At 35.6% G+C, this 16,080-nt stretch overlaps 1 protein-coding gene across 1 annotated transcript in view; it reads right to left on the reverse strand.

Moving 5' to 3' along the window:
* Window positions 1–4,806: 4,806 nt before the first annotated feature.
* Window positions 4,807–16,080, reverse strand: part of LOC106874646 (citron Rho-interacting kinase) — a 45,600-nt gene continuing 34,326 nt past the window's right edge. Inside the window, exons 20-21 of the mRNA XM_052965855.1 lie at window positions 14,413–14,607; window positions 4,807–9,725 (exon numbers count right to left, since the gene is read on the reverse strand). Of these exons, the coding sequence (XP_052821815.1) occupies window positions 9,533–9,725; window positions 14,413–14,607 (388 nt within the window). The 3' untranslated portion in view covers window positions 4,807–9,532. The remainder of the gene's footprint in view (window positions 9,726–14,412; window positions 14,608–16,080) is intronic.

Raw genomic sequence — 16,080 nt, forward strand, 5'->3', positions numbered from 1 at the left:
TATATATATACATATATATACATATATATATATATATATATATAAATACACACACACGTTTAACCCATATTAATTGTATGAAAAACTAAGTCGTAATCATTCTTTGATGATTTAGTTGTCCATACAATTGAAGATATGTAAATTCTCATGGATTATATTTCTGTATCTTACAAGGCATTTGGACTCAGCATTAGCATGAACAAGACCATTGTAATGTTCCAGCTTGTATCAGAAGACCTACATGTGAAACCATTTATGTTAGTTGAAAATAAGAAACACTACTAAGTTTGTCTACCTGGGCAGTATACTCAGTTTTCTTGCTCTTTTGATGCTGAAATATCTTGAAGGTTTCAGAAGGCAACTGATTCCTTCAGGGCTTGAGTTTCGTGTCTGGTCCCAACATGGCATTATAAGGCAAACAAAAGTTACTGTGCACCATGTGTGAGTGCTGATGTCATTCCTTTACTCATGTGAGACAGGGATTCTTTAAGGATATTTGAACTCTTCCATCAAAGATGTCTCAGACACATACTGAATGTTGGCTGGTCTTTGTGGACTCTACACACATACACAAATCAGCTGCTTACAATTGTGCCTTTGGAGAAATGTGGAATGACAAATTTCTTACTTGGAAAACAAGGTATGGTTGAGCAACAGGAAGTACGTCAAGCAATAAAACAATGCCTCAGTAATAAATATATTGGTGCAACCTACATTAACATAGAGAAAAGAACACACAGGAGTGGCTTATTGGTACAAGCAAGGTTGTGTAGTTAAGTTTGCTTCTCAACCACATGGTTTCGGGTTCAGTCCCATAGCATAGTGCCTTCAGCAAGTGACTTTTATGGTAGTCCAGGAACAACCAAAGCATTGTGAGAGGATCTGCTTGATGGAACCTGAACAAAACCTGTGATATATATTTGTGAGTGTGTATATGTTGGTATCTCCTTATCTCGGCAATGTGTGATAAACATGAATGTCACTGTCATTCATTTCCAATATTCTACAATAATAATATCTGACCATAGGGAAATATTATCTTGCTTGGAAACAGGAAAGGTATCTTGACATAGAAAATCTGCCTCAATAAACTTTGGTCCACCCATGAAGCATGGAAAAGTGGATGTTAAAATTATTACGACATCATAGTTACATCTCCCTTACATTCTGGGTTTAAATCTCAGCTGGGTTGAATTTGCGATTAATGTTTACTGAGGTCAATGAAATTTAATACCAATCAAATACTGAGGTCAATATAATCGATTCGTCTTGAAGGTAAATAGTTCAGATTACTAGCCACAGTCCAATGATGGGAATCAATAAAAACGATATTGCATACACATATAATTGTATGTGTTAAACATGTATACTGTATGTGTGTGTGTTTTATGGTTATATAGAATGTGTTAACATATAGGAAAACACATACACGCACACATATAATAAACAGACTGATGTTTGAGTATATATTGCTGATGTATGTAAAATTTTCCACAGAAGCTGATCAATGTTACATAAAAGTACACAGACAATACAATGTCTCCTCCTCCTACTCTTCCTTCTCATGTAATGCAGGCATGTCTTGTTTCTTTGCAGCTGTTGCTTAGTCAATATTTTCTCAAGAAACCTCACATATATGAGCACATTGCTAATATATACCCCACTGGCACAACATATACACATATGCATGCACACACACACACATCTACTTTTGCAAATAATGCTATTTTTATTAGGTAGGCTGGCACCAGTGTGTTGTTGGTAGAATCTGTGGGAATCAAAATGCCTGTCATATTTTGATTCTCTGTCAGTACTGTTTTGTAGTCGATTCGAATTCTACTGCAGTTGATTTTACCATTTACCATCTGTCTGCAAGTTGATTTATTAAATACCAATTAAATACCTGGGGGAAACTCAACTCATTTCCTACTTTTATTGAAATTTACATAATTCAAAGGCGGGAAATCTTAATATCTGAAGGCTTCAATGAATTCTGTGTAAGTTAATGTCTGCATATGTTGTTGTTGGCACTCCGTCACTTATGACGTCGAGGGTTCCAGTTGATCCGATCAACGGAACAGCTTGCTCGTGAAATTAACGTGCAAGTGGCTGAGCACTCCACAGACACGTGTACCCTTAATGTAGTTCTTGGGGATATTCAGCATGACACAGTGTGACAAGGCTGACCCTTTGAATTACAGGCACAACAGAAACAGGAAGTAAGAGTGAGAGAAAGTTGTGGTGAAAGAGTATAGCAGGGTTCGCCACCATCCCCTGCCGGAGCCTCGTGGAGCTTTAGGTGTTTTCGCTCAATAAACACTCACAACACCCGGTCTGGGAATCGAAACCGCGAGTCCACTGCCCTAACCACTGGGCCATTGCGCCTCCACGAATGTCTGCATAAAACAAAATCTTATATAAAGTATATATGGAAACAAGGAATAGGGTATAAACTCTATATGCTGTAGCTAGTGTAAACTATGGACACACAAGAGATGTAGTGAAATCACAGGCAGACTAAGAAAAGAAAGTAAGCTTTGTATGTGGTAACTGCAGTGGGGCAATATCTCATCCCATAAATAATGTGGTATTTTTATACTTTTTATTTTTCAAAATTAAGATAAACAAAGTTCTTTTTTTAATCTAAAATATACTCTCTTTCATTTTATATAATGCTCTTCCATCTATCTGGTAGATTTCGTCTGTGATGAAAAATACTCCTCCACTACAGAATTCATATTTTTTCCATCCAAATGATTTTGAAGACTGCAGAATAAATGATAATCAGATAATGGCAATGTCTGGCGAATATGGTGGATGGGGCATTGTCTCCCATTCAAACCGCTCCAGCCTTTAGAATGTCATCCTTGTTGTATGTGGCCAAGCATTAACCTGATGGAAGAACACCTTTCATCTTGAAATCAAAGATGGTCGTTTTCCTTCTTGTGCTGACTCAGAGCTGCTTGTAATAGATCTCTTTTGTTATCATTTGATTTGGGTTTAAAAGTTCAAAATGAATAAACCTTTCATATCTCACCAAACAGATAACAATACCTTACGTGGGTAAAGACCTTTAGCCTGCGGTGCTGGTGTTTCTCCTTTTCCTACCCACTGTCTTTAGCACTTGACATTTTTATAGAGAACCCATTTCTCATCACCAGTCACTATTCAGTCTTGAAACGGTTCATTTGTGAGATGTAACAGCAAAGAAGAGCACACATTCACTCTTTGCGCGCGATTAGACTCGGAAAATTTGTGAGGAACCCATTGACTCAATTTGCTGACTTTACTGATGGCATGCAGGTATCGATGAATGGTTGAATGACTAAATCCAAGCTTGACTGCTACTTCCTCAACAGTTACGAACGGATTTTGTTCCACCAGGGTTTGCAGGATGTCCTCATTGAGCTCTACAGTTCTTCCATGATGAGTCTCGTCTTCTAGGCTGTAGTTTCCGGCTCGGAATTTCTGGAACCATTGTTAATACTGGCTTATGCTTATTGTCCAATGCCCATATACTGCATTGATATTCCTTGCACTTTCCATCGTGTTGTTGCCTTTATTAAACTCATAAAGCAAAATAAGCCGAATATGCTCCTTTATCACTTGTATTATAGCTTTGAAAAAATGACTGTTAAAATCGAACTGTACTCTTCAAAACTTGCACTAAGAATAAGCACAAAGTAAAACTACTACCTGCTTTTATAGCAGGTTGATGCAGGTAGTTTATCCCATCCCCCTCCGACTTTTAATGCATGCAATTGAAAAACTGCATTATTTATGGGATGACCCAATACTATGAGCACTAATTACTCCTACAGTTTTTAAATGCCTAGATGGCTCACTAAAATAGTCAATAGCTTTGGTTTTTGTTACCCAGGGGACAAAATTAGCAGACGAGATGGTTGCTCAGAAAGTATAGAAAACAGGATAAGAAAAACAGATCGGGAGCTATAACCATTACTGGCAAAAAGATTATTTCCCTCAGGGGAAAGGGCACTTTGTATGATGCCTGTGTTAGAACTGAATATAGAAGGTCTGCACAGATTAAAAATACATGAAGCTAGCAAATCAGAGAAAAAGTTATTACATTTAAAATATAACAGTAGACGGATCTTGTTCAAAACGGGGGCACCAGTTTTCATTTATGTTTTATGTAGTGTTTTTGGTACCGAAAGACTTTCAAACTTCGTATACTTATCTATTTTGTGTTATAGAACAGAAAAAAATTTTTGTATTCGAATTTATTTCATGTAAAAAATTGTCTTATTTCGATAATTTCTACTAATCACTGACGTCTATTCAGTTGAAAACAGTTAGCGCTGTAACGGTGAATATCGTAGTAATCCCCGTTAGTTCTGACATTTCCGATTAACTAGACTGTTAACCCTAACCCTAAAACTAACCCTAACTCTAGAATCCGAACTCTAAAATTGTTACACACATAGATACGCACAGCGTAATTTATTATATAAACAATATATGCGTATAAATTACGATTAAACCGGATGAAATATGTCACAGGGAATAACATTTTTATGACCGGCCAGCAGTAACTCTATTCAGCTGAATAGACGTCAGTGATTGGTTGAAATTACTGAAATACGACAACTTTAACATGAAATAACTTGCGATGTACGTTTTTTTGTTAAGAAGACTAAGAGAAAAAGATGTTTTATATGACACATTCTACCAGTGTCCCAAGTTTCAAAGTGTTTCGTTAAGAAAATACTGGTGCCCCCGTTTTGAACAAGATCCCAGTAGACATTCAAATATAATAGAAAAAACAAACAAACAAGCCCCACAAAAATCTTTCATTCAATAAATGTTGGTGTGATTTTATTGTGACAAATTATACATTTATATGAGGAGCAGTGAATACAATAATTGACAAAATGTTCCCCCTACCCCACCAAATGCTGGGTTGAAATTTTGTTTACAACACCAAGCTTAGATTGCAGAAACTATTTACACATTTATGTGAGGGAAGTGAAAGAGGAAGAGGACTAATAAATGTTGCCACTGCAAAAATTAGTAGAAAACACACAACGATTTGTCATGTTCTTTGTAAAACAACAACAAAATGACGGTTTCTTAAAAATTATAATTATCATAGAACATGTTTAACCCCTTTGATACAAACCTGCCTGAGACTGTCCCTGGTTCTATGGCATAAATTCTTCATTTTAAAGTGATCTAAACTAAACCTTCCACCAAAATTCCATTTTAATTCATGTTCCAAACACCAGCTTAATAACAATAAGGTTATATCAGTAAGTTCTTCATTATTTTCAAAATAAATTGGCAACAAAGGCAGCATATTTCAAGAGAAATATGATAACAAAAGGGTTAACTGTGTAGAAGTATGTGACAAGTAGATAACATAACTAGCAAGAAGTTACAACACAGCAGTGGCAGAGCATTCTTCCTTCCCCTTTCCAAGTCATTTAATGTGATTTTGGCTCTAATATTTTAATATTTTCTCTCCAGTTTTCAGTGTTATATAATTTAAGTGAAATCTTATTTACAACCAATTTCTTTCTTATATACGTTTTTTTCCAACCTGTGATGACAAAAGGATAATGATACTAGTCTAAAGTAGTAACAGTCACTTCCCTTAAACATGAATAAACCTAAATACAGCTCAGGTGAGAAATTCTATAAAACAGTTTTGTCAGGATGATGTTAAAGGGTTCTCTCTGATTCACAAATAAATACGAAAAGATAGGTCAGCAAATTTCCTCAATCTGAACCATTATCTTATGGAGTGGCCAAAAATGACACTTTTTGATTGAATTAACACTTAATAATAATAATGATAATAATAATAGTGAAAGATTTTTGAATTGAGACTCCAGTTGCCAACCTGCAGAAAACTGCAAGAATCTTAAGAAAGAATCTTGAGATCTGAGGAGACGTGTTGTCACCAAACCTGAAAACAACATTTCTTCTAACTAATATAGAATATAATAGTTATCAAAATAATAATACTGGGAAGTAACAAAAGTGAAGTCCTATTCTGGTGTAATTTTAATCCTTGAAATCCTGATAAAATGTCATGAAGAGAACAAGACTGTGCTAAATTTTGAGTTATTGGGGGTATGTTTAACATTCTCTATATAATTCTAGGAGACATAATAAGGGGTGTTTTCCTATTACATTCTAGTCAATTCCATAAGAAACACTTCCAGACATTGAATAGCTCCAGCATGGCCACAGTCAACTGTAGTCGAAACCAGTCAAAGAGTATAACTATGTTTGAGCAGAGCCAACATTTTTAAATGTGTAAAAGTATGTGACAAGTAGAGAATATAACTAGAAACTAGAAAGAAGTAACAACACAGCAATGGCATAGTGTTCTTCCCCCTTTCTAAGGTAAAGACCCCCTTCAGTCATGAATGAGCATGGGATTGCACCTAAAAAGTCACCCTCTGATGCACAAGTCCAGGCAAGGTTGTTTGTGAAAGACCAACAGTTGCCCAATGAATACCAGCCTTCCCTCTCCACACCACTGATGTTATCCAAGGGAAAGGCAAAGGCCGATACAGCTTGGCACCAGTGACGTTGCAACTCATTTCTACAACTGAGTGAACTGGAGCAACATAAAAATAAAGTATCTTGCTCAAGAAGACAACACACAGCTTGGTCTGGGAATCGAACTCCCTACCTCATGATTATGAGACTGACACTCTAACCACTGAGCCATGCACCTTCAATTTAAAAATCATAAAAAAAAAAAAAAACTAAGTAAATCTGTTTGGGTTATTAAATCCACAGACATTATTATCCAATATACTTCAACAAACTCATTAACAAAAGTTTCATTTAGCTGCCATCCCTCACTGAAGTTTGATATTACAAATTTAAACTAGGAACAATTATAACAATTATTAATGATAAGAGTGAAAAGATAGTGTATTTATCATGTACGAAAAGGTAGGGTTGCAGGTGTCCTTAAATCTTTATTTAGATTTTCTTGAGGCATAGAACTTATAAGGCCAGTTACCTAGTTTCCATGGCATATATCAGTGACTGAAATTATAACATTACCCACTGAATGGGACAGTTGCAGAATTCAAGACCAGCAATTTCTGAGGGGAGGGGACAAATCAATGCCATCAACCCCAGTACTTGACTGGTACTTCATTTTATCAACTGCAAAGGGAAGAAAGGTAAAGCTGACCTCGGCAGGATGTGAATTCAGAACATATTGGTTCTGCTCGTTTGCTGCCTCAAATAAATTAACACTGATATGATGATGGTAATGATGAAAAGAGACTGGTTCAATCTAAAAATTTTTATGTATGATTATTAATATAATTAACACTTTCTAACTTTGCTGCTGGGGATAAGATTTAATTAAATTGACTTTGTATTTGATTGATAATTCATTTTATGGACCCCTGAGGAAACGAAAGTCAAAGTTGATCATGATAAGATTCCAGCTGTAACCCTTTAGCATTTAAACCAGCCATATCTAACTCAAATATTTTATCAGATCTGGCCTCTCACACCTACCCTGCAATATCATTCTAAAAATAAACAGTCACATCATCGAAATCTCAAAGCTATGAGATAATGCATGATTAATTCAAAACAATGTGAATAAATAAGCATTATATTTGAAAGAGTAATGAGAATGCTAAAGGGTTAAATTTAAGGGCCTCCATCTGTAATTACCAAAGGATTTTCTTCCTATCATCATTTTCCATCCATTTTCCATACTAGTAGGAGTTGGCTTGCTGGAGATCCATGAAGAAACATTTACAAAGAGTCAGGCTTCATTTCAACTTAACCCTTTTATTACCAACCTGGCTGAAACCAGCTCTGGCTCTGAGTACAAATGTCTTATTTTCATAAGTTTTGAATTAGAATCTTCCACCAAACCTTAGTCACAATTTATGTTCCTAACACTAGCTGAATGATAACTAAGTTATTTTACTAAATTTTTTGTTATATTTAAAGTAATTGAAGGAAACACAGAGCATCTCAAAATAAATTCAGTAACGAAAGGGTTAAGGATTTCAGCAATAAGGCAGCTTGCTCTTGCTGTCTTTTTAGAAAGGAATATATTATCATAATGAACATATAAACTGGTTATTTCACTCCTCATAACAACTGAACTTAATTAAATTCTTCTAAGAACCCATTCTACAAACTAACTGCAGCTGACATAGACCATCATTATTTCATTTGGATTCTGGATTGCCTTCTATAATTTAAAAGAGTTGGACTATTTTTGGAATTGACTGGCATCTCAGAGCACTGGTGTTGTCATGATAAAGGGAAAGAAAACAACCAAATAGCCCCAATAAGTTGTTTTGACTTCTCATGGCAACAGTAAATAATTTTTGTATGGTTAATTAAAAATAACATTAACATTTCTCAAGTTGGGAGTTTACATCTCATTACTTCCATCAAGTGTTGACAGTGTCTTTCAAGTGACAATTTCTGAAAGCTAACTTCCTTTCCAGAGGTCAACTGACTTGGACTCACTTATCAAGTGGATTTAATAATACTAAACAGAGACAACAAATAACTTTATATGTTTGCAAAGTCACTGCATTACACAATTGCAAACTGATAACATGTCAACTGAAATAACATATTAAACCTGCTCAGAAACAATTAATACATCTAACATATAAAACAAATAATATATCTGTCCAGGGCTCAACTTATTGCTTATATTACTGCCTTGTAGAACAATCTTCCATTATCTAATTATCTATTTAGATCAGAAACAACTTTTGTAGTTACCAATGGAAGAAGAGAGAACAGTGTTTATATCATGTATGAGGAAATGACCAGTGTTTCAAGTAGAGTTATTTCATCACAGATCAAAATTAGAAAATAAAAATATGGTGCATGAACCTAACATCATACCTAACTAATAAAATGCTACATAACGTAGAATTATCTAAAATATAGTTCTAATTATCACTTGGCTTTTGCTTAAGCAATGCTTGTCAAGCAGCCATAAAACATGGCATGTCACAAGCAGCCTAGGACATGGCATATTAACCTGTCAATGATCGACAATGCACATTATAATATTTAATGATCAAACAGCTAAGGATAATGATATCAAACAGCTAAGGATAATGATAGAGTAAATTGATTTAAAAGGAAAACTCGAAAAGCTGGAATTAACTGCAGTAATTACCATAAACTAATTTTTTAAGAACTTTGTGCTCCGTTTTACTCTATTTCATTATCATTATTGTAATTGTTGTTGTTGGTATTATTATTATTATTATTATTATTATTATTGATGTTATTGTTGTTTTTTTTTTTGGCTTAAAGGGACTGAAATGGAGAAAATAGTTGAAACTGAGAGGGACAATAAAATGTAGCTTTGAAGTGAACAGAATGTGGAGACAGTAGGAGATATATTTACAACACTGTACAATCTTAATTGAAGGAAAAAGAACCTCAAAACAGACCAATGCAGACAAAAAAATAACTTCAATGATGATCATGAATAAAGTAGTGGGGTATCAATAGTCCAAATGCTGAAGATGTATTGATTTCAGTAATGGTACTGATTCTTCATTCCATTTTTCCTAATTGTTGCATACAAATGTCGGGCATCTTGAGAAGAGCTTGAAGACTCCGAGGCACTGGTGCAGTTGGGCTCAAGACCATCGAATGAAGACCACGAACTACTTTTCCTAATGCGCCTTGCTTTCTCAGGGCTGACAAAACGTACATGTCTTTGGGAACTGAAACAAGGGAGGTGAAAAAAGATGAAAATAAAAATTTAATGGGAAATTGCTAAGGAAGTTAGTCTTCTTTTCAATGACAAATAAGAAACCAATAAAACATAGAACATATAAAATGATAAATTTGATGGGCTCAATTTTCTACTTACATTACAGCCTTGTAGATCAATCTCTCTTTATCTAATTATGATCTATTTAGACTGGAAATGACTCCTGTAGTTACCAGTAAAAGAAGTGAGAAAACTTTATATCATGTATGAGGAAATGACCAGAACATAAATAGAAGCTGGAAGTGGATTTCTTACTTCTTTGAATTCTCAAAAGCATAAAAGGTATATGACAGTTTCTCATTTCTTTATACAGTTCTTTACATTTTTATTGAAGTCTGCAAGGTCTTTAGAGCTGCAGGGGTTGGGTAGTGTGGGCAGACAAGGCAGTGCTCTATATGGTCAGTATCTCCACATTCAGAGATAGTTGGGTTGTTCTTGTAGCCCCATCTGCCCAAAGCAACTCACGATTGTCTCATTCTTGTCCTCAGGTGGTTGAGTGTTTTCCATTGAATCTATGGTGCTTCTGAGCCAGGGAAGGAGGGAAGGGGGCTCTTATGTCAATTGCAAGAGGGTTGTTCTAAAGCATTTTCATTCAGAGCTTCAGTCTCATTTCTTCCTCAGATGTTGTCAGGGCTGGACATGGCTGGGAAAGCTTCTCAACTTCAGTCACTGAGCCAGGGGTTATGTCATGGAGGAAGTAATTTCTGTCATCTTGACTGGTCATTTCCTGTTTGATATTAGTAGGGGGTAATACCAGCAAGGAAGTACAGGATGTTTCTGATAGTGGGTTTCATGTAACCAGTAACCAACTACTTAAATTTTAAAATTGCAAGTAAATCCTTCCTTCAAATATGCAAGCATGGAAAAGTGGACATTAAAATGATAAAAATTTCACACACACATGCACAGATAGAAAAAAAGAGTAAATTACACAGACATAAACACACATATACATGTGTTTATGTGTGTAATGTGTAACACACACACATATATATACTGGAAAAGAAAAGATACTAATCTATACAACAGAAAAATACCTGTGCTTCTTCATTAACCTACCTGAGGCCACTCTGGCTTTATGATAAAAACATCTTGTTTTAAAGTGAACGAAATCAAGACCTTTGATCAAAACTTCATGTTAATTAATGTTCCAAATACCAGTTTAATAATGGCAAAGTTATTTTACTAAACAACTGAAGAAAGCCTCCATGGAGATATGCATGGTAGCTGAAGAAAGCCTCCATGGAGATATGCATGGTAGCTGAAGCCAGCTCCTAGTGGCTGTGGTTGACAAGAGACTGCAGATGGAACCCTTTTGCAGGCAAAGCATTCAGGCTAAGGGGCAAAATGCTTGTGACTCTGAGGTGCCTGCTGATGATATGGAAGTTTCCAACACTGCAATGAATTCAGAAAGAGCTTGCAAACCCATGAGGAGTTCATGCAGTTTCTGTGTGGGGCAGAGCAACTAGAATGTTTATTTCACCTTCATTATTATCAAAATTAATTGAAACAAAGACAGTGTATTTCAAAATAAATTTCAGGACAAAAGGGTTAAACTAGGTGAATGAAAAATCATTGCTGTGAAAGGTATCAGCTCACTGTGCTTCAAGTCTAACACAGTGTCACAACATAGAGTAGTAATAAATACAAACATGCAACAGTAGTAATAGTGATACACAAATAATTGGTGCAGTTGAGGTGACCACACAAGTCTGTTCCTTGATAACAAATACAAAAAATTCAATGAACTTGTGATACAAACTAGTGAAGGAAACACTTGAGTTTCAAAACTCATCTCAAAAATACTATAAACATCAAATGGTGCTCAACAGGAAAATAAACATACCTCTTCTATGTTCTCAGAGACATAATTGATTGCTGTTTTGAATAAGATAGAAAATATACATTCCACAATAACCTTTTCTAATTAAGTCAGGGGTATTGATGATCGGGTTGTTTGGTGTCATAAAGTCATAAAGCAAGAAACTTGTCTAGGATGACAGGAATCTTCACATTTAGAGAAAAGGAAATACAAAATACATGGGATTCCTCTTAAGTTCATCAAGGGACATAAGTGAAGCAGTTCCAAGTGAGAACAGATCCCAGATTAAGTTTGTCAAAGACATATCAAGGCTTGCTGTTAACATTAGTAAAAAATTAATCTGTCACTACTAAACATCCTACAAAATAGTCACTTCAAAGTCACTATCAGCAGTGGAGCCGAAAAAGCCAACAAACTGGCAGAGTCAATAGAGAGTCAGATACAATGCTTCATGGTATTTGTTCAAGCTCTCTCTGTGCTCAGAGTTCAAAGTCTCACCAAGGTCAATTTGGTCTTTTATCCTTTTGGACTTGATAAATAAAGTATCAGTCACATAGAGTTGTTTTATTTCCTCTCTTTTGAAATTGGATATGCTGACAGGGGCCAAGAAAGAAGCACCCACAGTGTGGCTTCATCAATCCTTTCACTTGTGGACTTGCTAATAAAGAAAGAGAGCAATGGAAGCAAGGTAGTTTCAAAAGAATATTGCTGCCAGCAGGAGAGACACAAAGCTGTCTGAAACAGAAATATGGTACTGGCAGTAACAGAATGCAACTCTGTTGGCTCCAAGCATTAAAAGTGCAATCTTACCAGCAGCAGAAATGCAGTGCCGCCAACAGCGGGAATGCAGTGTTGCCAACAGTAGAACTACAGTGTTATCAAAGCCAAAAGCAGAGGTACAGTTCTCTCATCATCAGCTGAGATACAGCAATATTAGCAGTATATATAATAAAGTCATTTCAGGGCACAAAGTTGGTGATAATTGGATCAAGGTATAAGAATAAAGAAACAAGAACGGTTTCATTTAATTGCCAGAGTTTAATTACAAAACAAAAAAAAGAAATTGATTTGAATTTTGTAGGCAATGAAATGCACAGTGGTATTTCAGTTAGAGATTCTATAATGTGTAAACCTGAGAAATAGCAGTCCTCAATGTGAAATTTTCATTAAGAGAACAATTAAGACAAAAAAATGAACTGAAAATTACAGCTTGAATAGTAAAAGACAGACAAAGAGGTACACACACACATACACACACACACACACACAAACACAAATACAAAGCAGGTTTCTTTCAGTTTCCATCGACCAAATCCATTCACAAGGTTTTAATTGGCCCAGGGCTATAGTAGTGTAGTGGATTTGAACCTAAAACCAAGAAGTTGGAAAACAAAATTACATGCATAACTATATATATATATATATATATATATATATATATATATATATATATATATATATATATAATGGGAGAGAGAGAAAGTAAAAGATACACACATATAATAGAAGATGCAACAGCAGAAAGCACCATCTAGAGACAATAAGTCCATAACCATCTTTCCCTTCTCTCCTCTCACCCTTACTGCCAAAAATAGTTCTGCCAACCTACTTAAACAGAAACAATAGTTTCTATTTCAGTTCACTTGAGAACAAAATTGTCATTTAATGCTATTTAATTATTTTATTGGAAACACACATACACACACACGTACAGAGTTGGCTGCTTGGTAGTTGAAATGTGATCAATAAAAGACAAGCATCAAGAATTTACTGAGCTCCAGATAAAGGCAAACTGTATTATCTAACTGGATATTGAGAAGTGGAATCCAGTCAGTCAAGACAAAAAGTGGACAGCTGGCTACTACTATGTCCAATTTAGTTTTGCTACAAGTAGATTACATGTCAATAACATGAACAATACATTCATTCACCATTATTAATATAGGCTTGGCTGTGTGGTGAAGTTCACTTTCCAACCACGTGATTTTAGGTTGTGTGGCACTTTGGGCAAATGTCTACTATACCTTGGGTTGACTAAAGCCTTGTGAGTATATTTGGTAGGAAGAAATAAAAAGAAGTCTGTTGTGTGTGTGTGTGTGTGTGTGTGTGTATAATCATAATCCCTTAACGTCCATTTTCCATGCTGGCATGGGTTGGATGGTTTGATCAGAACTGGCAAGTCAGAGAGTTGCACCAGGTTCCAGTTTGATTTGGCTTGGTTTCTACAGCTGGATGCCCTTCCTAATACCATCCATTTTACAGTGTGTGCTGGGTGCTTTTAACATGGCATTGGTATGAGTGCTTTTACATGGTACCAGCACAAGACTCTTGCAGACCAATCCTCTTCATCAGGGAATGTGGCCTTAACACTTCTACTGTAGAGGATGGGTCTTCTTGAGTACAGCAAGGCGCCAAGTATCTTGGTCCTTTGTCAGTTCATACAAAAGGTTAAGCATCCTGAGGTTGTCACATACACACACACCTATATTCAATAAGCAGATAGTTTTAAACAAGCATTAGCCTCAGATCAGACTGGAGCCTGGTGCAGCCATCTGGTTTGCCAGTCCTCAGTCAAATCATCCAACCCATACCAACATGGAAAGCGGACGTTAAACGATGATGATGATGATGAACTTAAGGGAATGTTCCCTCAATGATAGATAGTAAAAAAATTTCTATTTCATAACATGATTATCACAAACAAAGGATTGTATGAAGAATCCAATCCTAAACATTCAAGAACTGATACTTCAATCTAACCTCAAAGTTTGATGCCAAACTTTGAAAGGGGAGAGATAAAATAATTTCAACTTACCCTGGAAGAGCATCATCATCAGGATCTACATCAGTGTCCCAGTTGTCTTCCTGCTGAACCTGGTCATGATTGCCACCACGCAAACACAATACCTCTGTACGTTGCTGGCAGATGTAAGCGAAAAATGCAGAGCCCATCCCTGGAGCCCTACCCAGATAACGAGGTCTCACTTTTACAAATGACATTTGCTTTCCTCTGTAAAGAAGAAAAATAGATGAATGAGAGAGAGAGAGAATTTCATATTCAAAAAAAGTTACTGGATACCAAAGAATTCTTTGAAATCAACAAACTTATAGCTGAGTAGTTAAATCTATTGAACTGTTGTATCCAGTTGTTCAGCCAGTAATCAATAGCTCAAATCCTACTACTGACTTCATACCTCAAGAGTCAGAACGAATATGTTAATAACCACTAGGAATTGAGTGAAGTAGATCAAGGTCCAGTCAGTAAAACCTTAAAGTTAACTCAAAGTGTAAGGAAAGCCACTTTCATGCAACAATGACTAATTTTGGTAAATATAAGTGAGAAATAAATGAAGATTGATTAGCAAATCCAATTCTTAGAAGAGTTGTCTGAAAATTAATGTCTCTCTGAACACCATTAGAAACATACATTCAGCACACAGTTTTGCTTTATGAGGTATGCAAAGCTCTAAAAGCTTTCTTCAAATTTTGTTGAAAAAAAAAAAAAAGAAAGTAATTGATTTCACCCTTTAGAATGATTGTTGATCCCTACCAATTTGTTGTTATATTTAACAAGAGTCAAGATGTAATAGTTTCCTGAATTTTGACAGTCAAATTAATAATCTTTTGTACTCTAGGGACAAGGCTCGAAATTTTTGGGGAGGAGGCTAGTCGATTAGATTGACCCCAAATACTAAACTGGTATTTAATTTGTTGACCCCAAAAGGATGAATGTAAAGTTGACCTTGGTGGAATTTGAACTAAGCATTTCGTCCGGCGTGCTAATGTTTCTGCCAGCTCGCCACCTTTGACAGTCAAATTAATGTAGGTGAGATGACTGTACCTTATTTCAGTCATTGAATTGTGGACATGTTGTGACACAACTTTGAAGGGATTAGTCATACAAATCGACCTCAGTATTTATTTAAAGCTTACTACTTATTCTATTGGTACCTTTTTGTTGAACTGCTAATTTATGGAAGGTACAAAGAAATCAACACCTGTTGGGAAGTAGTAGGGGACAAACTCAAACACATACCACTTTCTGTTTACCAAATTTACTAACAAGTTGACTTAGGACTATAATACAAGACACTTGTCCAAGGTGACACTCAATGGAACTGAACCCAAACCCATGTGGTTGCAAAGTGAATTTCTTAACTATACAACCATTCTAAACTTAACAATGCCAGTAATTGCGTGTCTGAGCTCTTGACTTCCTTTTTTTTTCTTTTTGTTAATTCATTGTGCTGCTAATCTTTATTTGCATCAGTTAACACTTCTACCTTAGGATTGAATAGTTGGCATTGATCAAACAACTGCAATTTGAAACAGAATTAGACTGCTTAGTAATTGATGTCTTTCAAGATTAGATTATGTTCATTAAAACATCTAAACATTTGGATTGAAGAGTTGTGAAAAAAATTAATTTCTTCAAGCATCTGATGCAAACCGTATTTACATAGAAAACAAATGTAAAAATCCA

The sequence above is a fragment of the Octopus bimaculoides genome, chromosome 2 (genome assembly GCF_001194135.2).
Source record: "Octopus bimaculoides isolate UCB-OBI-ISO-001 chromosome 2, ASM119413v2, whole genome shotgun sequence".
Classification (NCBI taxonomy): Eukaryota; Metazoa; Mollusca; class Cephalopoda; order Octopoda; family Octopodidae; genus Octopus; species Octopus bimaculoides.